The sequence below is a fragment of the Nicotiana attenuata genome, chromosome 6, assembly GCF_001879085.1.
Source record: "Nicotiana attenuata strain UT chromosome 6, NIATTr2, whole genome shotgun sequence".
In the NCBI taxonomy this organism is placed as follows: Eukaryota; Viridiplantae; Streptophyta; class Magnoliopsida; order Solanales; family Solanaceae; genus Nicotiana; species Nicotiana attenuata.
The window spans coordinates 10,390,342-10,415,647 of record NC_031994.1 but is presented as its reverse complement, the minus strand read 5'-3'; the positions used below and the strand labels follow the sequence as shown (position 1 = coordinate 10,415,647).

Sequence of the window (25,306 nt, the reverse complement as noted above, 5' to 3'; positions counted from 1 at the left end):
CCCGCACCATTTGAGGTTGCAGTCTTGCCACCCAAGGCACATGTTCCATTCGAAGTGAGAATAGCCGCGCCGATCCCAGTGGCGATGTCTAACACGCCATCATTCTATACAAATGCTGTACCCTGGAACTATACAGCCGAGGCAAGGAGGAAAGGCAAGGTCAGGATTGAAGAAACTGTCGCAGCACAGGGTATGACAAGAACGGGTAGAGTCTATACCCCTGAACGTCTGGCTGAATCAAGCAAGCAGGCCTCCAATCGGCGACCCCTCATCGAGACAGGTCCGGACGACCTTTGGAGGAAAATACAGGCCAAGGAATATTCGGTCTTCGACCAGTTAAAAAAGACGCCATCACAAATATCCATCCTCTCTTTGCTGCAAAATTTCAAGACGCACAAGAATGCTCTGTTAAAGGCGCTGAGTGAAGCATACGTACCAAGTAACATCACTGGCGGGAAAATAGCTAATATAGTAGGACAAGTGTTGGAAAGCCATAAGATCACCTTTTATGAGGACGAGCTGCCACCTGAAGGGCTGGGTCACAACAAAGCACTGCACATCACCGTGCAATGCGAAGATTATTTCATCACCAGGATCCTGATCGATGGAGGTTCTAGTCTTAACATTTGTCCGCTGGTAACACTCAAGAAGTTGGGCAAAGGGCTGCATGAGATAAAGGATGGAGCAATCAATGTGAAAGCCTTCGATGGTTCTCATAGATCAACCATTGGTGAGATTAGTCTATGCCTGCAGATGTGACCAACCTAGTTCGAGGTCGATTTCCAAGTGATAGATGTGCCAGCGTCTTACAACTTGCTGCTGGGACGACCATGGATTCATACCGCTGGGGACATAGCATCAATGTTGCATCAGGCAGTAAAATTCGAATGGAATCACCAGGAAGTGATCAATCACGGCGACGGCATCAGCATATCCTACTAGATCAAAATTACTACCTTTAGGATACCAAAGGCACAGATCAGTGGTGCCTTTTAGATATCTCAGTATCCTCTTAACAGCAGTCAAGTGAGACTCTTTTGGATTTGCCTAAAAATGAGCACACAGCCCTACACTAAAAATAATGTCAGCTCTGCTGGCAGTGAGACAGAAGAGTGAACCAATCATACCCCTATACAACTTTTGATCAACTGATGAACAAGGTTCATCAACATCTAATTTAGTGGCAGTTGCAATAGGTGTATCTATTTCTTTAGAGTCTTCCATTTTAAACTTCTTGATTAGTTCTTTCGTATACTTCTACTGTTGAATCATGGTTCCATTTGGACTTTGTTTGATCTGCAAGCCTAGGAAGAAATTTAGTTCACCCATCATACTCATTTCAAACTCACTTCCCATTAATTTTGCAAAGTCCTTACTCAACCTATCAGAAGTGGCCCCATATATTATGTCATCAACATATATTTGTACAACAAGGAGGTCTTTACCTTTTTCCCTTAGGAACAAAGTGCTGTCAATTTTACCTCATTTGTACCTATGCTCCAGTAGGAATTTTGATAGTCGTCCATACCAAGCTCTTGGGGCATGTTTGAGCCCATATAGAGCTTTGTCCAGCTTATACACATGCTCAGGACATTCCTTGCTTTCAAATCCTGGAGGTTGTTTCACAAACACTTCCTCCTTGAGGTAGCCATTTAAGAAAGCACTTTTGACATCCATCTGATGGAGAGTGAATTCCATATGTGCTGCAAAAGCGATGAGGAGTCTGATTGCCTCTAGTCTTGCAACTGGGGCAAAGGTCTCATTATAGTCTATCCCTTCCTCTTGGCTATAGCCTTGGACTACCAATCTTGCCTTGTTCCTTGTGACAGTTCCATCTTCATCAAGTTTGTTCCTAAAGACCCATTTGGTACCAATGACTGATCTGTCCTTGGGTCTAGGAACTAGGTGCCAAACTTGACTTCATTCAAACTGGTTTAGCTCATCCTGCATTGCATTTACCCAATCTGCATCCTGCAAAGCCTCAGAAATATTTTAGGTTCAATAATAGATAAGAAGGCATCAAAAGCACACAGATTCTTTAATTGTAATCTGGTTTTTACTCCAGAAGTTGGATCAGTGAGAATGTTCTCAATGGGATGAGAACTTTGATACTTGTGACGCTTTACAACCAACTGGCTTCTGCTAGATGTTTCATCAATTTGATGAGGAACAGGTTCATGAGCAAGTTCTTTTAAGGGGTTTATTTCAGTTCCCTTTTGATTTCTTCCCCCTGTCAGGTTGCCCTGTAAGGATGAACCTGTTTCATCACCTGTTCCTTCTGCAGGTACCACTTTAACCTGAGCTGATGATTCAGCCAGATCTTTTACTAGTCCAATGGCTTCATCTTCTTGTTCCTGTCTCTCAGAAAGAATGTTAGTTTCATCAAATACTACATGCACACTCTCTTCTACACACAGTGTTCTTTAATTAAAAACTTTATAAGCTTTACTATGTGAGGAATATCCCAAGAATACTCCCTCATCACTTCTGGGATCAAACTTTCCTAGAGAGTCTTTTCCATTATTGTGCACATAGCACTTGCAATCAAAAGCCCTAAGATGGGATATGTTTGGTTTTCTCCCTTTAAGTAACTCATAGGGAGTCTTGTCTACTAGTGGTCTGGTCATGCATCTATTTATGATGTAGCATGCAGTGTTTACAGCATCTGCCCAGAAACTGTGAGGTAATTTGCTAGATAATAACATTGTTCTGGCCATATCCTCAAGAGTTATATTTTTCCTTTCAACTACACCATTTTGTTGTGGAGTCCTAGGGGCAGAGAAATTATGATCTATGCCATTTTCATCACAAAATTCAGAAAACTTAGAGTTTTCAAACTCAGTTCCATGATCAGACCTAATGGATGCAAGTTGATTTCCTAATTGTTTCTGAGTTTTCCTAACAAATGCAGAGAACATGTCAAATGCTTCATCTTTAGAGGTTAGAAATAAAACCCAGGTGAATCTGGAATAATCATCAACTAGCACCATTACATATTTCTTTCCACCTCTGCTCATGGTTCTCATTGGACCACATAGATCCATATGAACCAGTTCCAACGTCTTAGACGTACTCAGCATTTTCTTGGTTTTAGAGGATGTCCTTACCTGCTTCCCCCTTGCACATGCCTCACAGACTTTGTCTTCCTTGAACTTGATATTAGGTAAACCTACAACCATGTCCTTGGAGACTAATTTGTTTAGCTGATTCAGACTAGCATGACCAAGTCTTTTGTGCCATAGGAGGGGATCATTAACCAACAGGCTTAAGCATGTGAGTTCATTTTCTGAAAGAGTTGACAAATCTACAATGTAAATATTGTTAACTCTTTTTCCCTGCAAAACAATTTTGTCAGTGATGAGATTAATCACAAAGCACTTGGTGGAGGTAAAAGCTAGAAGGTTACCTCTGTCACACAGTTGTGACACACTTATTAGGCTAGTATACAAACCATCTATCAGGTAGACATTCTCTATGGAATGAGAATTAGTCTTGCCTACCTTACCAACCCCAATGATCTCACCTTTCTTTCCATTACCAAAGGAGACATTACCTCCTTTTAAGTCCTCAAGTGAAAGGAACTGGTCCTTGTCCCCAGTCATGTGTTTTGGGCAGCCACTATCCATATACCATATTTGGCTCCTCCCTTTCACTTGAACCTACAATATGAAATCAGGGGTTAGTCTTAGGAACCCAAACCAGTTTGGGTCCCTTTCTATAGGCAAAAGGATGGATTAAATTCCTTCTTGCCCATTCAGACAATTTATTCTTTTCTTTAACAAAAAACTTGTTCCTTTGACTGGCCTTCTCTTTTTCATTGCATTCATATTTGTAATGGCCAGTCTTGCCACAGTGTGCAGATTTTATTTTCAGGAAGAGTGAGGTACTTTCTTTTTTGATCCCATTTAAGAGCTTGAGTTCCATAGCCAAGTCCTCTTTTGTTACTGCTATGATGCTCTTGCAACCAAGAGAGAGCATCAGATGCTTTGTTCCACTTGCAAGTTCTGTCTAGTTCATGTTTTACCTTTCCTAGATCTTCTTTTAAGATTTTGATGAATTCATCTTTCTTATATAATTCATCCTTCATTTTTCCTAAATTTTCTTCTAGCGTAAGATATGTGTGATCACCTGTCTTCTTTCTTGTTCCTAATTTCAGTTTCAGATTTTCAGATCTAAGTTCTAGGACACTGTTGTCAAGTTCAAGAACCTGATTCTTCAACTCAGCATTTTTGTTATCACTCTCATTTGCCCTAGACTCTAGACTTCTACATTTAGCTTTTAAAACCACATATTCCCTAGACAGAACATCCTTTTCATTATTAATTATCTCAAACTCATCAATGAAGTCTGTTAAGAGTTCAACTAGCCTTTCTTTAGACAAGAATTTGATCTTGTGTTTGAGATGAAGAATACTTACCTCTTGTTCATCCTCTGATTCTCCAATGGCCATTAGAGCTTGATCCTCCTCAGCTTCATCTTCAGAGTCCTCATCTGATGTTTCTCCCCAAGCAGCAACCATAGCCTTAGTTGAACCTTTGTTTCTTTTTGGTTGAACCTGTTCCTTCTTCCTATTTCTTCTTTCAGCTCTTTCTTTCTTCCACTCAATCTCCCATTGAGGACGGTTTTTGATCATGTGATCAGTCTTACCACACTTGTAGCAGCCTTCATTGATCTCTTTCTCCGGAGCTCTTGTTTTGTTGAAGTTTGTACTTCTTGAAGCATCCTTTCCTCTCATTTGATACTTCTTGAAATCCCTAGTGATCATGGCTACTTCATCATCTTCCAAATCTGCACCTTCAGTGATTCTGAGAGCTAAACTTCTCTCCTTTTTGGGGGTATCCATCTTCATTGTTTGTCTCCTCATTTCATAGGCAGTTAAGTTCCCAATTAGTTCATCCAGCTTAAGTGTAGCAATATTCTTGGATTCCTGAATGGCAGTGATCTTGCTTTCCCAAGTGACTGGCAGAACTCTTGTCAGAATCTTTTCAACCTTGTCTTCTTCAAGGATGGTCCTTCCAAGAGATTTAAGCTCATTAGTCAGAGTAGTGAATCTAGTATACATCTCCTGGATACTTTCTCCCTTCCTTCATAGTGAAATTCTCATATTGAGAATACAGAAGAGTTCCTCTTGACCTTTTCACTTGAGGTGTTCCTTCATGAGCCACTTGTACAGTGTCCCATATTTCCTTAGCAGTTGTACAGGTTTGAATCCTGCTGTACTCATCTGGTCCTAGACCACACACTAGCCACTTCTTGGCTTTAGCATTTTTCTCCCATTTCTTCAGATCCTCAGCAGTACAATCAGCCCTTGTTTTTGGCACATCAATTCCTTCTGCATTCTTCTTAGTGGTAGCTAGGGGACCATCAGTAATTATATCCCAAAGTTCATAGTCTTCCCCTATGATATGATCTCTCATTATGTTCTTCCACCAAGAGTATTACAAACCATTGAAATGTGGAGGTCTGGCAGTGGATTTCCCTTCCCAGTTCCCAGGTGGTGCACTCATTTTTGATCTTCTCCTAAGGTGTTAGCCTCTTCAAGGATAACCCGCTCTGATACCAATTGATGTTTTAGACGTCAATACCACACAAGAGGGGGGGGGAGGTGATTTGTGCGGTACCTAATTTTTGCACTAGAAGAACCTGGTTCTTCTAGGTGTTCTAACTTCTACTGTTTGCGAAATTAAAATACAAAAATAAAGAACATAGAGATTTTTACGTGGAAAACACCTGGCTCAAAAGGTGAAAAAACCACGACCTACTACTCAGTAGGATTTTCCCAAACTTCCACTAAACTTCAATGAGCCAAAAATAGCATTTACAAAACTCTTTGTAAACCTAAGGATTAACTCTAATCCCAGTGTAGCACACAACCTCAACTGTTGCGACACTTTCAAGTTAACTCTAACTTGAATACTCAATGCACCTAATACAATTGCTTCAAGAAAGCTGGAAAGGTACAATGTTAAAACACCTACTACAATTGAACTAGAAATAAAGAAAGACACAATTGAATTGGTTTTTCACACTTAGTTCTTGTAGCTTCAGATTTGCACACTTGTATCACACACAAATTGCTTGCAACAATCGCCTAGCTCTTTTGCTGTCAATTTGGTTTAACTTCAGCTTATGTGCAATCACCTGTAAAAGAGAACAATCGTTATATTTATAGAGTTAGTAATCAGAGTTTGATAAGAACTCGAATTGTGGATCCTTTGACAATTCGAGTCCAAGAACAACTCTAACTCCTAATCCATATTCTTGATCCGGATGTAATTCTCTTTTCATAAGGAGACTTCAACTCCTTATCCTATATGCAATCTTTTCGATCAGTTCAGAAGATATTCATCAAGATATTGCTGCTTGATCTCAAGGACTTATCTTCTTCACGTGCATCTCATGTGTATGGGCCATAACAACTGTGTCTCCTTAGATGAACCTAGTCCTTCACTGAGTTCGTTTGTCATTCTTCAAAACTTCAACTGATCTTGGGCCAACACTTGGGAAAGGAGTTTATCGGAGATCGAACATATGTATCTCGATACCGGCTCACCTCGTCCAGGCACCGAGGAAGTCTTTTCAACTTTGAAATCAGAATCAATGACGTACGGTGGAGGAATGAATTCTTCAGGGCATGGCCGCGTCGCGGTTTCCTTGCCAACAGGCCTTGACGAGGAAGCCTTTTCCTTTTGTGGCACTGTTTTTGATATTTTTGCTATTTGGTTGTGGGATTAAAGAAGGATGAAGGTGACAATATTTGGTGTTTTAAAAAGAAGTTAGCAATGAAACTTGAAGATTTGCAGATGAAGAACTTGAAGAATGCAAAGAGTTTTGGAGATTAGTGCAGGAGAGATTGAATGTAAAGTTTGAAAGAGTGGAAAAAAAGCTTATTTATGGGTTTTACGGCGACAATTCAAAATTACTAGTGGCCGACCGTCAACTGACACATATTAATAACTGGGAACTGCACCGACGGGACATTTCGGTGACCTCTATCGCTTACGTCACGGTGATGATGTCATGATAAATCGGGGTAAAGGTTGAGGACTCAATTCGTTTCTTGTCATCATACTCCGAAAAACGAGGGGACTATCTATATACGGTTAAAATCGGGCCCACCCGATTTCACTAATTGATCGAGACTAGGGGGATGGATCTAGAATCGACCCTGTAGTATATCGGACTTGAGGATAAGGTACCAAGTTCGGGATTTGAAATACCTGTCGAGGTCGAGACCGGTGATGATCGAGACCAAACAGGATAGACATCGAGCAAGACCTAAGATAGCATAATAATGGAAAGGCGAGATATCCGTGACTGGCCGAGGATCACGACGGAATTCTCAAAACGGATCAAATCAAGAACGATTATTTAGCCCATCATGGGATTTACTTATGTAACTAGAATTGTACCATAAATAGGATTCCACTACTATATAAAGAGGGTTCTAATCATTTTGTAACCAGCTTGCATTCACAGATATCAAAGCAATACATTACTTTTTTCTCATATACTTCCTTGTTCATCAGTTTATTTCATAACTCTACTGTTGTTTACCTTGAAAACGGTAATAACAATTAGATTTGATTTTTTGGTTCTAATAATATGTGATTTATTTTTATGCTAGTTGTTAAGCAGTAGATGCTAAATGACGAAGTTAGAAAATTAGAGAAGAATTTAAAGATAGCTTTAGAAACCAAACCAAATGGTTGAGAATCGGGGCCCCAAGCTAGCGCGTGCGGGGCCTCGATATCGAGTCAGATGCTCGTAAAGGATCAGTCAATGAAGGATTAACAGCTATTAGGGCTGTGATTGCGGCTCTTTATGACCAATAACGAGCAATAAATGAAGAACAGTTAATGAGATATAATAAATGTAAATAAAGCAATAAATGTAAATAATAGAGCCAAATAGGGAGTATGTAAAGTTTAAAGAGCACAGAGAATGTTCTTGTATATTCAATATTGTGTCCCCCGGTCCCTTCACAAAATGACAAGGGTCCCCTTTATAGATGAGGGGGAATCTTAACATAGTACATATGCATTTACTACAAAGAAATGTAGCTGGCACAACTACCTAGCAGTCTGGTATAGACTGGTACTATTCTTATAGATGTTGTCAGTTTGGACCACGTGCCTAGGGAACTTCCCGTTTATCCATGATAACCATCGATTTGTGTTGTCCTGAGGTTGGACATAAAGAACCTTCGAGGTTAAAACCCCGAATTGTCCCCCGGGCCTTCGAGGCCTTTCGAGGAGAAGTTACGGAAGGACATAATGATAGTGAAATCGGGCTCTCCGATTTTAGCCGTATACAACTATCACTCACTCAGCTCGAGGGCGATCTAACTCGAGGGCTAAATTGCATTTCAATATGGGTTTGCTTTACTTTGTTATTCATTTCTACTATTAATCATCATATTTATCATCTGGTGCTAGGTGAGATTACATATCCTTAAAACCACCTATAAGTTTAATTGTTATCCGATTCTAAGGGTAAACACATTTATCAATAAAAAAATGACATGAAAAAACACATATAAATTATATCGTAACCAGACAAAAAGGATATTCATTAAAGCACTTCATTTTCTCTATTGCTCCCAATGTATTGGTCCATTTCCTCATGAAACAACAATTTTTGGGACAAAATGGATCCCTTTTTTTGAGATTCATTAATTTGTCTACTTGTGCACCTTTAGATTCTATTTTCACAAGTGTAATTTAGATAGTGAGTAAATTTGAAAAATTGAGAAAATCATGACTCACATATGAAGTTAGATAATTGAAATCCAGTTTACCCTAAGGACACGTGATTTACTTAGAACAAATTGAGAGAAAACATAAATTGACAATTAACTATGAATGTAAATAAAGCAATAAAATGTATAGCTTTAATCCTTGAGCTAGGTTGCTGACCACGGCCAACCCCGCACTACTATTAAGTAGCGAGAGAGGTCGAAGCAGCTTTTACCCGATTTATGGTCGGGATCGAATTCCACAGAGAGCTAGATATTGGAGTTGGGTGTCTATCTAAAGTGGAGTTGTGTGTTTGCTCCAAATTGCACTTCTACACATTTTTGAGTTTTACTTATGATTCTAATTCTATAAACTACAATGCTCAATTTAACTACTATAAGCTATGATTAAACTATTGCAAGTTATTCAAATGATTAAAAGGCACTAGGGTAGTGACTTTCGCCTTGGTGGTCAATTGACGGATTCTTGAATCTAAAGCTAGATTGACACATTTGGGGAGTATGATATAACCATTGCTCCATTCTACTCACTCTATACCTCTCGGTAGTTCGAGTGATTTTGCCCAAATTGCCTTTCTCGATATCGTGTCAGATGCTCGTAAAGGATCAGTCAATGAAGGATTAACAGCTATTAGGGCTGTGATTGTGGCTCTTTATGATCAATAACGAGCAATAAATGAAGAACAGTTAATGAGATATAATAAATGTAAATAAAGCAATAAATGTAAATAATAGAGCCAAATAGGGAGTATGTAAAGTTTAAAGAGCACAGAGAATGTTCTTGTATATTCAATATTGTGTCCCCCGGTCCCTTTACAAAATGACAAGGGTCCCCTTTATAGATGAGGGGGAATCTTAACATAGTACATATGCATTTACTACAAAGAAATGTAGCTGGCACAGCTACCTAGCAGTCTGGTATAGACTGGTACTATTCTTATAGATGTTGTCAGTTTGGACCACGTGCCTAGGGAACTTCCCGTTTATCCATGATAACCATCGATTTGTGCTGTCCCGAGGTTGGACATAAAGAAATTCGAGGTTAAAACCCCGAATTGTCCCCCCGGGCCTTCGAGGCCTTTCGAGGAGAAGTTACGGAAGGACATAATGATAGTGAAATCGGGCTCTCCGATTTTAGCCGTATATGGATAGTCCCCACGTTTCCTAGAGTGAAATGATAAGAAATGATTTTGACATCGATCTCCTCGAACTTCTCACGATGCCGTCAATGTTACGACGTAAGATAGGCTGCAGCTGCTTCGGAGGAGACTCTCGAAGATATTGCTCTGAAGACCGAAATGGGATCCTTGAGGAAATGGTTCTCGCAGATGTCGCTCCCAAGTACATACCCTCGAAAGTATGTTAGGCCCTTTAGCTGTTGTATTTTACTTGTTTGTTTCTGCGTAAGGACCCTTCGTGGGCTTTTGTAATCATCGTGTATTAATGCAAAGTTTCTTTCAATCTGTCTTTGCCTTGTGCTGGATCCCCCTTTTTGCGCATGCTTGAAAAATCCGTGTGTGCGATTTCATCGATCGGCCGGAATGCTGGACCCGGACATAGGAATTCCTTTGGTTCTTGATTGGCTGACGTGATGTTCTTTGAAATTCGTTGTCATTCCTCGGACAAAGCTTGGATTGATCCGATACGAACCTAGGTTGCCAGGCCCTCTGAGTTTGAGTTGAATGAGCGCAGGGTCTTGATTCTCTTTGGACTAAGGCTTAGCCTTGTTAGGCCTCGCTGCTAGTCCTCGAGCGAGAGTTTTCTTGATCATCTGAAAGTAAAGGTAACCCTTAGGTCTTTATAAATAGTCCCTGAGCGAGAGTTTGCTCGAACTCGGATGGTCTCGAATTGAACGAAAGTTGGCCTTGAGCTTGGAATAAAGATAGCCTTAAGGCGTTACAGATATTTCCTGAGCAAGGATGCATTCGAACTTGAGTGGCCTTCAGGCTTAAAAATAATTTGAGAGAGCGTTCAAATTGAACTTAGAGATGAGGATAGCCCTATGGCTTTATTGATAACCTTCGAGTGAGAACTGACTCAGACTTGGGTAGTTCGGGGGCCAAAGAATCGGGTGAATGACCCGTACTTGTAATAGCATAGATCCTCGAGATTGGGTACCATCTCGAGACTATGTTTATGGGGATAACTCCTTAGAGCGTAAAGCTATAGTAATAGAGGTCCTCGAGATCGGACACCATCTCGGGGCTAGACTGGTAATTTATGGCTCCCTAGAACTCATCGCTATAATAGCGGAGACCCTCTAGATCGGGCACCATCTCGAGGCTAGGTTGACATGGGAATCTTTGATCCCTCGAACGTTGTACATTAGCGTCACTTATATGACATGTTCATGATGTGACCGAGATAGTCTCGCCGGTATCCTTCCCTGAAAGCGATAATGGCCCAGTTAGAATAAATTGGCCTTTAGAGTAGGCGGACAATCGTCGCTTGCTCTATATGTGAGACTGCTCTCCCCTTATTTGGGGGTTCCGCCACTGCTTCATGCCTGGTCGGTGGTACACCACTGGCGTCCGGTGAGCTGATCTTGAGGTGCTTTATCTCGAGGAGGGATTTTGTGTTAGAAAGGTCTCCCAATGTTCAGGGCCAGTGGGAGCTCGCATCGGGGTTTGTCTCATCAATAGGGGAGGAACACCTAGAGGAAAATAGGAGAGACTGCGGATGGGGAGAAAAGGAGATACTGTAGGTACCTTCCCTTGATGAGAGCATCATGGCTTATATAGGGGGTTTTTTAAACGTATACACGTACCCCTTTACATTAGGCCCTCTTGATAGAGTCGTGCTCGAGTTTTGTAGAAGATATCGGGTTACCCTGGCATAGGTTCACCCGTCGTCTTGGAGGATAATGTTGATGATAAGGTACTTTGCAAATAAAGTCGGGCTCGAGTTCACCTTTACCCATTTTCGAGGTCTGATTACTCTACGACGTCAATCTACCTGGTCCTTTGTTACCAGTAATGGAGAAGACGGGGACCGAGGGTGGATGAGCCGATTCGTCCGAGTGCAGATTGTTGACATTATTTCCATGGAGTTTCTTCCGTTTCCTGAGGAATGGAATTTCACACGTAAGTGGTACACTTGCACTTTTATCCTTTTTGTTCATGGTGGAGGTAGACTCCGTAATGATGTTTTTCTTCTCTTTTCTTCAGCAATTCTGTGGCTGCTATATGAGGTTCCGACCTTGCGGATTGTACCCGGGAATTAGCGGTCTACTCGACTTACAATGAGCGTAAGTGGCAAGATCTGTCCAAGGGTAGATGGGAGGCAAAACACCTCGGTACGTGGCGTGTAGTTTATTTCTTTGAAGGATACTTTCTTTTATATGTATTAACTCCGTTACCGCAGGTATTGGAGAATTTTCCGAGTCGAGACCGTGTCCCCTCGGGGAGGAGGAAGGATCATTGGGTCCGGGGCCGAGGAATGATATCAAACAGAAGGAACCTTTGAGGGACGAGGGTGCTCATAGCGAGGCAAGCCCTGCTCGGAGGTTCAAGGAAGAGGTAGCAGCTGAGCCTGCTGCATCTGAGGCTTCTAGCATCGAAAAGATGGTTCCTCCTTTGCCGCCGTTTTCTTTTCCCGTCGAAGGTACTTCGAGGGATAAGGATTATATGCCGCCTTGTTCTTCTTTTCCCGTCGAAGGTACTTCGAGGGATAAGGATTATTGCCTCTTAAATCAAGCGGGGTATCGAGCAACCGTGTTCGCTTCGGGAGTGATTCTGCCGGGGTCGATGAGACCAAGCCAGCAGATGTGCGCTCAACTTTTGCGGAGGCTCAGTGGTTCAGTTTTGTGGTGAGTTTTGGTCGGCTGTATCGGCTTTTCAGCTTTATACCTTTTCACTTTCTTATTGAGCTTCTTTTTCATAGGCCTATAATAAGCTCAAGTTCGAGCTGCTCCCCCGTGAATCTATGTTGAGGAGAGCCTTGGATGGGGAGAAATCCCTCAGGCTTCTTTGTGATAAAAGGGGAGATGAGTTGATATACCTACGGTATGAGGCAAATCGGAGTCTTAACTACGAAAGCCACCTTATAAAACATGTAACCTTCGCTTCAAGAGAATGCATGCTTCTTCTTTCGTCCTCGGAGATTAATGTTTTGGTACTTCAGTTGCAGAGCAAGACAGAGGATCTGGAAAATCTTTGGGGCAAGGTTGGCCAGGCCAAACATGAGTGTGACGAGCTAAAGGCTCAGATATATGCCTATATTGCGGCCGAGAAGGATGCTTTGGCCAAGGTTTCTGCTTTCGAGGTACATCTCCGGAACGCTCGTGGAAATAGCTTGGTTCAGACGAGCAGGATTGTAAGGCTCGAGTCCGAGCTTTTGGAGATGAAGGCCGAGGTCGTGGACGCCCGGGCTGAGGCCGAAGAGATTCGGGCTAGGCCAACAAGAAAGTGGCCGTTTATTTAGAAGGCGTTTTTGATGCTACGATCGAGAAAACAGGAGTAATGAGTATGCTCGGTTTAAATCTCGGAGGGAAAACCTTGAAGAGATTCACGCTAGGGGTTTCAATCTGTCGGAAGAGATAGCGCAGGCCAAGGCGGATGAATATGATGCCAAGCTCCTTTTGTCCGATATCAAAGATAATAAGGAGGAGGCCGACGGTCCACAGTCCCCGAGGGGGAAATAGCCTAGGCTTTTCCTTTTTAATTCTTTGTATAGGGCTCTCAGAGAGCGTTTGCCAATGTAGCTTTTGTATTTTTTCGTGAATGCGTATAAAAGAAAACCTTTTGGTTTCATCTTTCATGCACTTTCCTCTACTTGTGCATGTCTTTCTTCGTTTTGAATTTATGTGTCAGTTGATGACTGGCCAAGTGAAGTGGACTTCAAGTAATGACCCTTAGGTATATAATTCGGCCCTGATGCTTGTTAGGCTGGCCCGTATGCCTTTGTGCATTTGGGAGGCACGACCTTTTAACTTAAGCAGGCGACAAGGGCTCTTACGTATGTGCCCTTAGGCTTTTTTTAGTTAATTGTTTCCGGCTCGGTCTCCGAGTCAGATTTCGACTCGAGCTCATTGACCCTCAAGTTTTTGAATTTCAAGATGGCCCTTAGGCTCTTAGGCATTGGGTCCGTACGACCTTTAAGATGGGCTGGCGATAGTAGCTCTTATGTATTTAGGTCGGTACGACCTTTAGTTTGAGCTGGCGGCAGTGGCTCTTTCGCATTTGGGTCGATACGACCTTTAGTTTGAGCTGGCAAACAGTGGCTCTTACGCGTTAGGTCGGCACGACCTTTAGTTTGAGCTAGTGACAGTGGATCTTACGCGTTAGGTCGGCATGACCTTTAGTTTGAGCTGGTCAGCACGATCTTACGGGTTTGATTGTTCTATGCAGACACGGTTCTTTCAACCATTTGGCTCAATACATCATTTCCCTATTGAGACCCTTTTTGGCTCATTTTGATTTCACCGGGAAAATGAACTCCCGGGGGGATGCCTCCCGGTGTTCGAGGTTGATTGAAGAGGAGCCTCGAATACTTGGTGAGTTCTGCTTAGGTAGCATATAGATGTTGCTCGTTAAAAAACCTTGTCGATCAAACCCTTCTTGGAATAAAATCCGATCGAAAGAAAAGAGTGCAACGTATGCTTTGGAACCTTAGGGTCTTCGAGCCGGACAACGCTTTGATTGTTCTGATCAGACGTCTGCACCAAGGTTAGTGTAAGATGTAAAAAAGGAAGATGGTTATACCTTAGTGGCGATGGCGCTTCGAGCCTCGATATGCATTTTGTGTTTGCTCCGAGGACGCGGCACGGTCCTTTGCTTGTTTTATTCGGGTGTAGCCGAGAATGGTCGCCAAACTATCTTCCTTATTGTTTGCTTATCCTTTGGTTCCTCCGATGTTGGCGGCGTACATATTGGTGCCACATTGTGTACCGCGAACATCTCTCTTGTTGCATGTTATTCCCCATGCATAGTTTTTATTCCTTCCTTCGGTGGAAACTTCATTATTTGATGAAGGGTTGATGGTACTGCTCTCATGCGGTGTTTCCATGGCCTTCCGAGCAAAGCGTTGTACCTCAATGACATGGAATTTGACATTTTGGGTTGTGTCGGCCACGTTGACCAGGAGGATGATTTCCCCTTTCATTATTTTATGTTGAATCCATTGAGGACTCGAGAGGCGGGCATGATCTGGTCGACCAGTCCGAGCTGCTTCACAACCCTTGACCTGATAATATTGGCCGAGCTACCTGGATCCACAAGTACACGTTCAATTTGAAATGTATTTACAAGAAAGGAAATTACCAATGCGTTGTCATGAGCTGAGACAAGGTCTCGATGTCCTCTTCGCTGAACGTGAGACCGCCCTCAGGTATGTAACCTCGAGTTCGCTTTTCCCTGGTGATGGATATTTTTGTTCTTCTGATGGTGGGTTCCTGTGGGATGATCATATGTGTGACATGTTGCAGCTCATTTGTTTTATTCTTCCTGTTAGCCTCTTTTTCCCGGAACTAATTTTTGGCCCGATTGTTAAGGAACTTTCGGAGGAGTCCTTTGCTGAGTAGCCGGGCTACTTCTTCTCGGAGCTGTCTGCAATATTCGGTTCTATGACCGTGTGTGTCGTGAAATTCGCATACTAAGTTGGGGTTCCTCTACGACGGATCTGATTTTACCTCTGTGTACCTATTGAATTTGACTCTGCTCATGAATCTTGGATGATTCTGACCTCGATCATTTCGAGGTATGTTAAGCCTTGGGGCGTTTCTTCTATCTTTGGTGTATGGTTGGTGTCTTTTCTTGTTCGGTTTCGACTGTTTTGCCAGGAGCCTGCTAGGATATACTGAGCCCGAGGGGGCTCCCAGTTGGTCATCCTCGACCCTGATCTTTGATTGATATCGGTTGTGGACATCTGACCAGGTCAAGCAGGATATTCAACCAGATTCTACTTCAGCTGCTTCGAAACCACAGAGCCTCGTTCGTTCAAACTTTGGGTGAAGGCCTTCACTGCCCAGTCGTCGAAGACTGGCGATAGTTCCATTTGTTCTATTTGAAAGCGAGATATGAACTCTCGCAGCATCTCGTTCTCTCTTTGCTTGATTTTGAAGACGTCTGATTTCCTTGTAGCTACCTTGATGGCACCGGCATGTACCTTTATGAAAGAATCTGTCTGCACGGCAAATGAATCTATGGAGTCCGGAGCAAGGTTGTGATACCACATCATGGCACCTTTCGAGAGTGTTTTTCCAAATTTTTTGAGCAGGACGTACTCGAGCTCATCGTCCCTCAGGTCGTTGCCCTTTACTGCACAAGTGTGGGCAGTGATGTGCTCGTTGGGGTCCGAGGTTCCGTTGTAATTTGGTAGATTGGGCATTCTAAATTGCTTCGAGATGGGCTTTGTAACGGTGTTTTGCGGGAGTGGCTTTTGCACGAACTTCTTGAATCAACACCCTTCAAGATCGGGGGCGCGCCCGGAATTTGGTCGACCCTAGAACTGTAGGTCTCCACCTTTTTATCGTCGGCTTCTATCATTTTTTTGCCCGATTCGATCCTCTTTGTGAGGTGCTCGAGCATGTTCATAATAGCGGGGTCGGCTACTGACCCGTTGTTACTCGATCTTTCCAGTGCTTGTTCGGCTCGAGGAGCCGTTTCTGGTGCTTCTGTGCTTGGAGTTTTTTGGTGGCTTTGCAGTTGAGCAATAGCCAGTTGTTGTGCCTACAATAGCTCAAAAATAACGTGAAGGCTAACCTCTTGTTCTTCCCGAGCTGGGGTTTTCTGAGCTTGTTATTGGTCTCCTTGGCGTACACTCCTGTTAGTGTGGGAGCTTATATCGACGTGTTGGGCATCGCGTGAGACCACATCCGAAGGGATTTGCTCTGGCATGTCCTCAGGGTTTCGTGGTGGTACACCAATACGTGGAACAGCTACACCATTCTCTCCATGGTCTTCAAGATTGTTGGTTTAATATGCACTCACTGAGTAAGACATTTTGACCTAGAATAAAAGAATCTTGGACAAGAAAAAGTGTGAAAGATAACTTGTGTTAGGTAATAAACTAGCCAGAAAACAATCACTATTATTTTTAGCCCCACGGTGGGCGCCAAACTGTTTACCTTGAAAACGGTAATAACAATTAGATTTGATTTTGTGGTTCTAATAATATGTGATTTATTTTTATGCTAGTTGTTAAGCAGTAGATGCTAAATGACGAAGTTAGAAAATTAGAGAAGAATTTAAAGATAGCTTTAGAAACCAAACCAAATGGTTGAGAATCGGGGCCCCGAGCTAGCGCGTGCGGGGCCTCGATATCGAGTCAGATGCTCGTAAAGGATCAGTCAATGAAGGATTAACAGCTATTAGGGCTGTGATTGCGGCTCTTTATGACCAATAACGAGCAATAAATGAAGAACAGTTAATGAGATATAATAAATGTAAATAAAGCAATAAATGTAAATAATAGAGCCAAATAGGGAGTATGTAAAGTTTAAAGAGCACAGAGAATGTTCTTGTATATTCAATATTGTGTCCCCCGGTCCCTTCACAAAATGACAAGGGTCCCCTTTATAGATGAGGGGGAATCTTAACATAGTACATATGCATTTACTACAAAGAAATGTAGCTGGCACAACTACCTAGCAGTCTGGTATAGACTGGTACTATTCTTATAGATGTTGTCAGTTTGGACCACGTGCCTAGGGAACTTCCCGTTTATCCATGATAACCATCGATTTGTGTTGTCCTGAGGTTGGACATAAAGAACCTTCGAGGTTAAAACCCCGAATTGTCCCCCGGGCCTTCGAGGCCTTTCGAGGAGAAGTTACGGAAGGACATAATGATAGTGAAATCGGGCTCTCCGATTTTAGCCGTATACAACTATCACTCACTCAGCTCGAGGGCGATCTAACTCGAGGGCTAAATTGCATTTCAATATGGGTTTGCTTTACTTTGTTATTCATTTCTACTATTAATCATCATATTTATCATCTGGTGCTAGGTGAGATTACATATCCTTAAAACCACCTATAAGTTTAATTGTTATCCGATTCTAAGGGTAAACACATTTATCAATAAAAAAATGACATGAAAAAACACATATAAATTATATCGTAACCAGACAAAAAGGATATTCATTAAAGCACTTCATTTTCTCTATTGCTCCCAATGTATTGGTCCATTTCCTCATGAAACAACAATTTTTGGGACAAAATGGATCCCTTTTTTTGAGATTCATTAATTTGTCTACTTGTGCACCTTTAGATTCTATTTTCACAAGTGTAATTTAGATAGTGAGTAAATTTGAAAAATTGAGAAAATCATGACTCACATATGAAGTTAGATAATTGAAATCCAGTTTACCCTAAGGACACGTGATTTACTTAGAACAAATTGAGAGAAAACATAAATTGACAATTAACTATGAATGTAAATAAAGCAATAAAATGTATAGCTTTAATCCTTGAGCTAGGTTGCTGACCACGGCCAACCCCGCACTACTATTAAGTAGCGAGAGAGGTCGAAGCAGCTTTTACCCGATTTATGGTCGGGATCGAATTCCACAGAGAGCTAGATATTGGAGTTGGGTGTCTATCTAAAGTGGAGTTGTGTGTTTGCTCCAAATTGCACTTCTACACATTTTTGAGTTTTACTTATGATTCTAATTCTATAAACTACAATGCTCAATTTAACTACTATAAGCTATGATTAAACTATTGCAAGTTATTCAAATGATTAAAAGGCACTAGGGTAGTGACTTTCGCCTTGGTGGTCAATTGACGGATTCTTGAATCTAAAGCTAGATTGACACATTTGGGGAGTATGATATAACCATTGCTCCATTCTACTCACTCTATACCTCTCGGTAGTTCGAGTGATTTTGCCCAAATTGCCTTTCTCAAGACCAATTGGGTATGCAAATTTGCACAAGCAATTGAGGATCAAGTCGGGTATTACGATCTCTTGGTTTAACCCTTTAATTGGGGCTATCAATTCTCTTGAGTATTCCCCAACTCCTTGTTGGACTAACTCTAGAGACTTAGGCTCTCTTTCTCAAGAAGAGCAAAAGTTAACTAAACACAAACTAGTGTTTGCAACCACTAATTTAGCAATTAATCATGGAATTAGCCCAAATATCAAACACCCATAGTCAATCAAGCTCTAAAATACTAGACACATCAATTACCCACACTAGGGTTGAGCCACAACCCTAGCTGATGGGTCTAGCTACTCATATTTAGAGAGAGAAACAAAGAAAGAGATGAAGAAAAACTCATATTAATTAATTATTAAGATAAACTAGAAGATTCAATGTTGAAATAAAGATAAAATTGCCCAAAATAGCTAAAGAGACAGAAGTCACGAGCACAGCTCAGTACAAAATCTATCTGCTTACTCTAAAAATGGAAAAGAAGCTATTTATACTATGCTGACAATTCTGGACAAAAATACCCCTGCGGGGCTAGTGCGGACCGCACAAAATGGTGTGCGGCCGCACTAAGGCTCTGAACTTGAAAACCCATCTCTCTGAATTTAGGCACTGCGGACTGCAGAGAATGGACTGCGGCCGCGGAGGCTTCTAGTGCGGTCCGCATAAAATTGAGCGCGGACCGCATTGGCTTAAAACTCGGAAGTTGGCAACTCTCTGATCCTTCTTACTGCGGACCGCACTAAATCGAGTGCGGCCGCATTGATCCTAGTGCGGACCACACAATACCTAGTGCGACCGCATTTCCCTTTTTGCCCGAATGCCACCTCTCTGAACCTCACAGTGCGGACCGCACAGAATGGTGTGTGGCCACACTGGCCTTGTTTTGCCTGAGCTTTGTCTTGTCTTGATACTTGTGAAAGTTTCACTCCTTTTGAGCTGGTCTTTGACTTCTTGTCACTTTGTTGATCAAACCTGCAATCAAGCACAACTTGTGAGCCTTTGGGACTATTTTGTAGACATTTCTAATCAAAACTTAAGCAAGAAGGAGTATAAAATGTATCAAAATCCCTAGTTTTCAACTCCCCCAAACTTAAGCTTTTGCTTGTCCTCAAGCAAACAAAATAAGACCCACCCCTTAAGAGAACATCCATGACAATTTCAGCTGTCCTAAAGTAACCTCATCTAGCATCAATTGGGACTAACAATTGCCCTCAATACAAATGAATCATTAACAACTTTTACTCTTTGAAACTCCATGGATTAAGTGCGACACAAGACTCAACACATCAAAGAACTCTTTTCTATTACTTCGGTCATTGTGGAACTCAAACTCACACATCCTCAACTCTCCCTAAGCAAACCTCACCTTTAGAACAGTGGCACTCAGAACGAGGTGAGTGGAAGTTCACTCATCTATCTCAAGAAAAAGTCACAAGTTCGGCTCTAGGTACCATATGCTTGCCCACTTATGTGAGTATCCACTAATGTATGCTCCATTCAACTCAAGATCATATAGGGCTTTTATGGAGACATTGTGAAGGCATTTGGTTCAGGGTAGGAAATGTTTGGTCTAAGTAGGTTCCATCTTCCCTTAAGCACTTCTTTTGTTTCATTTGGCACACTTTCACTTGACTCTTTGAGTCATTTCACTTCTTTCTAAGGGGTTAGAGAGACACACTGTCACTCTTTCTTACATTTCAAACCTTTTCTCCTCTTTCAACTTTCCACACCTTTCATTCATTGCTTTTCTTGAATCCCTTTTTTTCATATTAAACATTCTTTTTGTCTTTTTGCTTTTCTTTCTTTTTCATTGCCTTTCCTTTTCTTCATTTTCATGCATTTTTACCTCTTTGTTGCAATCCTCGTCTCTCCCCCCAAACTTATACTTTTCCCATGTTCTAAAGGAAAGATCGGGTGCCAAGAGAGGGTATCTTTTGGAACGGGTAAGGGCTTGTATCATGGTTTTTGAAAGAAAAAGGTCTAAGGCTCAAAAGGCTTGACTAGGGATTTTTATCTTTGGTAGGCTATGCATGTGTTCAAGCTGTCATTTGGACCAAGGAGAGCCTATAGTCATGTCTCAAGTCAAAATGCACTTAGGATTTTGCCTCAACAAACATTCAGGGCAAGTTCTAGACCGATGGCTCGGGACTTGGACTTGCAATGCAATTTCTCACCACACACGCTATGGGATCACTAAAGACATAGAGTCGGGGGGCCACAACGACCTTAGATAAGATTTGAGCACACAATGGTCCTGAACAACCACTTGATGATTGTTGGTCAACACAAGAGTCTCAAGGTCACTACTTTCACCATCCTAAACACAACAATTTATTTTTGACCATAAGATCAAAGGCAAATGTGCTAGGCCCAAGTGAAGCTTTGCTTGAGGCACCCTTAACCACTAACTACTAAAAACAAAAAGAATAAACGGACTCAAACCCTTAATAATGTTGTCACGCCATCCATCATTGGGAAGAGCCACCGGGTTCACACAAACTCCACCTTTGGAAAGAACCGTGGCATTAAGAAAACCAAAGGCTTATTGCAAACTTTCAAAATAAGAAGCTACGAACACAATTAAGAAGCTAAGAACAAAAAATTTGCGGAAAGTAAAATGAATATATACAAGAGGGGATTTGTCGAATATACAATAGATGGGATGAATATATACAATGTAACATAACTTTATATACAGACCCAAAGTAAACTAAAAGTGCGAGAAATGTAGCAAAATGTTAAAAATATATACAAACCAAAGATGAAAAATAAAGAAAGCATAAAAAGTATCAAATATATACAATCATCCGAATGAATCCAAATGTAGGGCCTACCCCCTCAAATGAAATTTGACATTGTTCCCAATGCCAACTAAACAAAATAAGAACCAAAAAGATAATGGAAAAGGATATAGAGACTCCCTATGGCCTGTCTGTCTGCATGGGCTCCTGAGTGGTCCCTGGGTCCTCACTGTGCTCAGGAACCTCAGATTGGTTCCCTGTGGCCTGCTGCTCTGCTGCTGGGACCTGGGCCTGGACCTGGACAGGCTCCTGAGGTACATCCTGTGACTGGCTGGAGGAAGCCTCCGATGGGTCTGCCAACTGGATGACTGCATCATCTGCTCTGGGAATCATCCTCCTCCTCTTGGGAGCCCTCTGAGAGTGCTCTGGCTGGGGATCAGGTGAAGGTGCAGGGCCCTAAAGTAGTAAGTCCAAAGGCAGCTGGTCGGCCTTCACCTTGTCGACATCAACCCTCAGCTCCTTCACGGACTCCTTGGAGGCCCGTGTCTTTGTCAATTTCTTGTGCTCCTTAGCAAGCTCCTTGAGAGCCTTGCTATGTGAATCAATAGCAGTACTGAGCACCTTCTGGTTTTCGAAGATTTTCTTCTGGTTCACTAGAATCTCTTTAAGAGCATCCTCTATAGACTGTGGAACCTGTGGAGGTGGAGGAGCCGACTGAGCCTCTACTTTGGTAGTCAAGATAGACAACTTGGTTCACGCTGTCTGCATCTAGTTGTTGATACTTAGAAGAGCCTGGCTCAGTCGGTAGGTAGTCACCGGGTAAGCTCGGGAGGAGGGAATCTTTGGATCTGCTGAGGTGGATGGGCCAGGAGGGATATCAGTGGAAGTGGAGGCAGGTTGAGTAGGAGCCACTACGACAACTGCTCTTACGACTGGCCAGTTGAAGTAGTAGCTTTTCCCTTAAAGTTCTTGCTCTTTGGGTTGTCATCCCCTTGCATGCTGTACCAAGAGAATGGGGCCTTCGCTTTGACCATTATGTCGAACGGCCTCTTTTCAACTTTGAGGTCCCGGAAGTACATAGTCAGAAAGCTAGGGAAAGGGTAGTTTCTATCATGCTCACTACCCACAATAGAGATTATCCAAGATATTACATTCCCCACATTGATCGGGTACCCCGCCATGATCGAGGCCACCAACACTGCCCGGTGAAGAGGGAGGGTGTTGTCATGAGTAGTCGGGTCCAGTCTGCTGCACACAAATGTTTCCCACCCCTTTGCCTCGAAGTTCAAACTACGTCTCAGAATCTTGATGCCCGCAGTCAACCAATCGGGGGTGGTACCTGGGATTGCCAGATACTGTGCCAACCAGAGACGGACCTCCTCGCCCATTTCCATCTTTGCCATGTACAATGTCTCATCCTCCTCATCAAAGCCAAGGTAGTCATTTATGGTCTTCCCGTCAAACAACACCTTCAGGTTTCGCACCTTGGTCACTTTGGTGCCCTTTTTGATGTGGGAAACATTGGCGTAGAGTTCCTTGACCAAGTGCTCGTTGGCATCTACACAGTCACCCAACAAATGCTCCCATCCAATTCTCTCCCTAAACTGCCTCCTCACATTAGGGTTGTGAGGTAGTAAGTCCCTATCCACAAAATTCCTTTCCGGGATCAACTTCCTCACCGGCCACCATTCCCAGAATTTATGATATGCTACCTCACTCACAAACCGGTCTGGCCACACCTCCGGGTTTCTAGTTCTAGCAATCCCACAAACCTGAGGTTCACCCCCTTCTCCTACTTCTCCTCCACCTACTTCCTCATCGCCTCCTACTGTACCCTCTCTAGATAATGAAGCTGTGGGAGAGGTGGAGTATTCCCCACTACCTTCAGCTGAGCCTTTAGACGACCCAGAAGATAAATTCACTGACGCTTGGGCAGTAGGGGGAGGTGGAGGAGTGTTTGTTAACCTGAACCTCTCCGGCCAGTCTTCAATGTACTCTGGCACGGAGTCTGAAGAAATCTCCTAGGAGGGCTCATACTCACTCCCCGAGGACTGGAAGCAGCTCTATCAGCAGCTTTTATCAACTTTGTTGTCTTTTTAATACTTTGCCGGGCTTGAGGAGTTAGTCTTATCATTTCCTGCTTCTCTCCCTGGGAGGATTCTCCTCTGCCCGGTTGTTTAGAGCCTTTACCTCATTGTTTCACCATTGTCTGCAAACACAATCCAAGTAAATTTATTAGTATCAGTCGCAGCAGTTAAGAAGCAGAATTGCAGAAAAAATGCAGAACGTTGTAGAAGTCACACAGTGCGGACCGCACAAAATGGTGTGCGGCTGCACAGGGGTCAATGCGGACAGCATAAAATTGACCGCGGTCCGCACAGAGGTGGGGTTCAGACTACCCACTCTCTGAACAATTGCTCTGCGGACCGCACAAAATGTAGTGCGGCCGCATTGGAACCAATACGGACCGCACATAATCGACCGCGGTCCTCACTGAGTGCCCAGCTGTGGCACTAAGTTAGGGTTTCATGAATTTTGATTTTAAGCTCGAATTTACACCTAATAACAGTCCCTAAGTAGTTGCCCATTGTTTTCAACTACCTGAGCCTACTCTAGTCAAGTGATTAATTACCTTACCCTAAATAGTTGAAGAAAATACGGGAAGAAGAGAAATAAAAACCAAGTAAAACAAAAAGGAAAAGAAAATAACAAAATTAAAGCAATTAAATTGACATTAAGTTACCAGATGTGAGATGGGATGAATATTAACAAGTCCAAGCAATTAATTACGAGTAACAGGCAGGATGAACAGTGCTTTTAAGGTTCTGAGATTCAAAGGTTCGAAAAGTGTTACAGGAGGGCCTCAGGCCCTATTTATAGAAAAGGACCTAGGGCCCATCTTACCAACCCAGTGCGGACCGCACAAAATGGACCGCGGTCCGCACTGTATAGTAATTTCCAAGCTTGAGGAGGCAACACACTGCGGTCTGCACAAAATGTCATGCGACCGCAGTGGTCCACCGCGGACCGCACAAAATGTAGTATGGCCGCAGTGGCAAACTTCAGAGAGTGTTATTTTCACCCTTTCTTCAGTGCGGTCTGCACTAAATGTAGTGCGGCCGCATTGGGAACTTCAGAGACCTGATCATTTTATCCACTATGTCCTGCATTGCATCAACATAATCCTATAGCATCTCACAAGCAGTTAGCCCAATAATCAATCCTATACTACAATGAAAATCAAATAAAAACAAGAAGAGAAAAACACATGGGTTGCCTCCCAAGAAGCGCCTGATTTAACGTCGCGGCACGACGCATGTTACCATCCAATCATTTGAAATGAACAAGAGCCACCACATGGCTATCATCAAACTTTCCCAAATAGTGCTTGACCCTATGCCTATTCACTCTAAAAACTTCCCCACTTTTGTTCTTTAAATCATGAGCACCAAACGGGGTCACACACACTACTTCAAACGGTCCGCTCCACTTTGACTTTAGTTTTCCCGGGAACAACCTTAGTCGAGAATTGAATAAGAGCACCAAATCTCCCACCTTGAACTCCTTGCCCCGAGTATATTTTTCATGAAGGTATTTCATTTTATCCATATACAGGGACGAACTAGAGTAGGCATGGAATCTAAATTCGTCAAGTTCATTGAGTTGCTCCACCCGAAGATTAGCAGCTACATCCCAGTCAAGATTCAACTTCTTCAAGGCCCACATGGCCTTGTGCTCTAACTCCACTAGTAAATTAAAAGCTTTTCCAAACAACAACCGGTACGGCTACATACCAATTGGAGTCTTGTAAGCAGTTCGGTAAGCCCATAGAGCATCGTCCAACTTCTTAGACCAATCGGTCCTATTGACATTGACGGTTTTAGACAAAATGCTCTTGATCTCCCTGTTGGACACTTCAACCTGGCCACTT

At 42.6% G+C, this 25,306-nt stretch overlaps 1 protein-coding gene across 1 annotated transcript in view; it reads right to left on the bottom strand.

The window, feature by feature from the left end:
* The window catches only part of LOC109227625, a 10,013-nt gene extending 5,278 nt beyond the window's left edge, over nt 1–4,735 (bottom strand). Inside the window, exon 1 of the mRNA XM_019392824.1 lies at nt 4,648–4,735. Within this exon, the coding sequence (XP_019248369.1) occupies nt 4,648–4,735 (88 nt within the window). The remainder of the gene's footprint in view (nt 1–4,647) is intronic.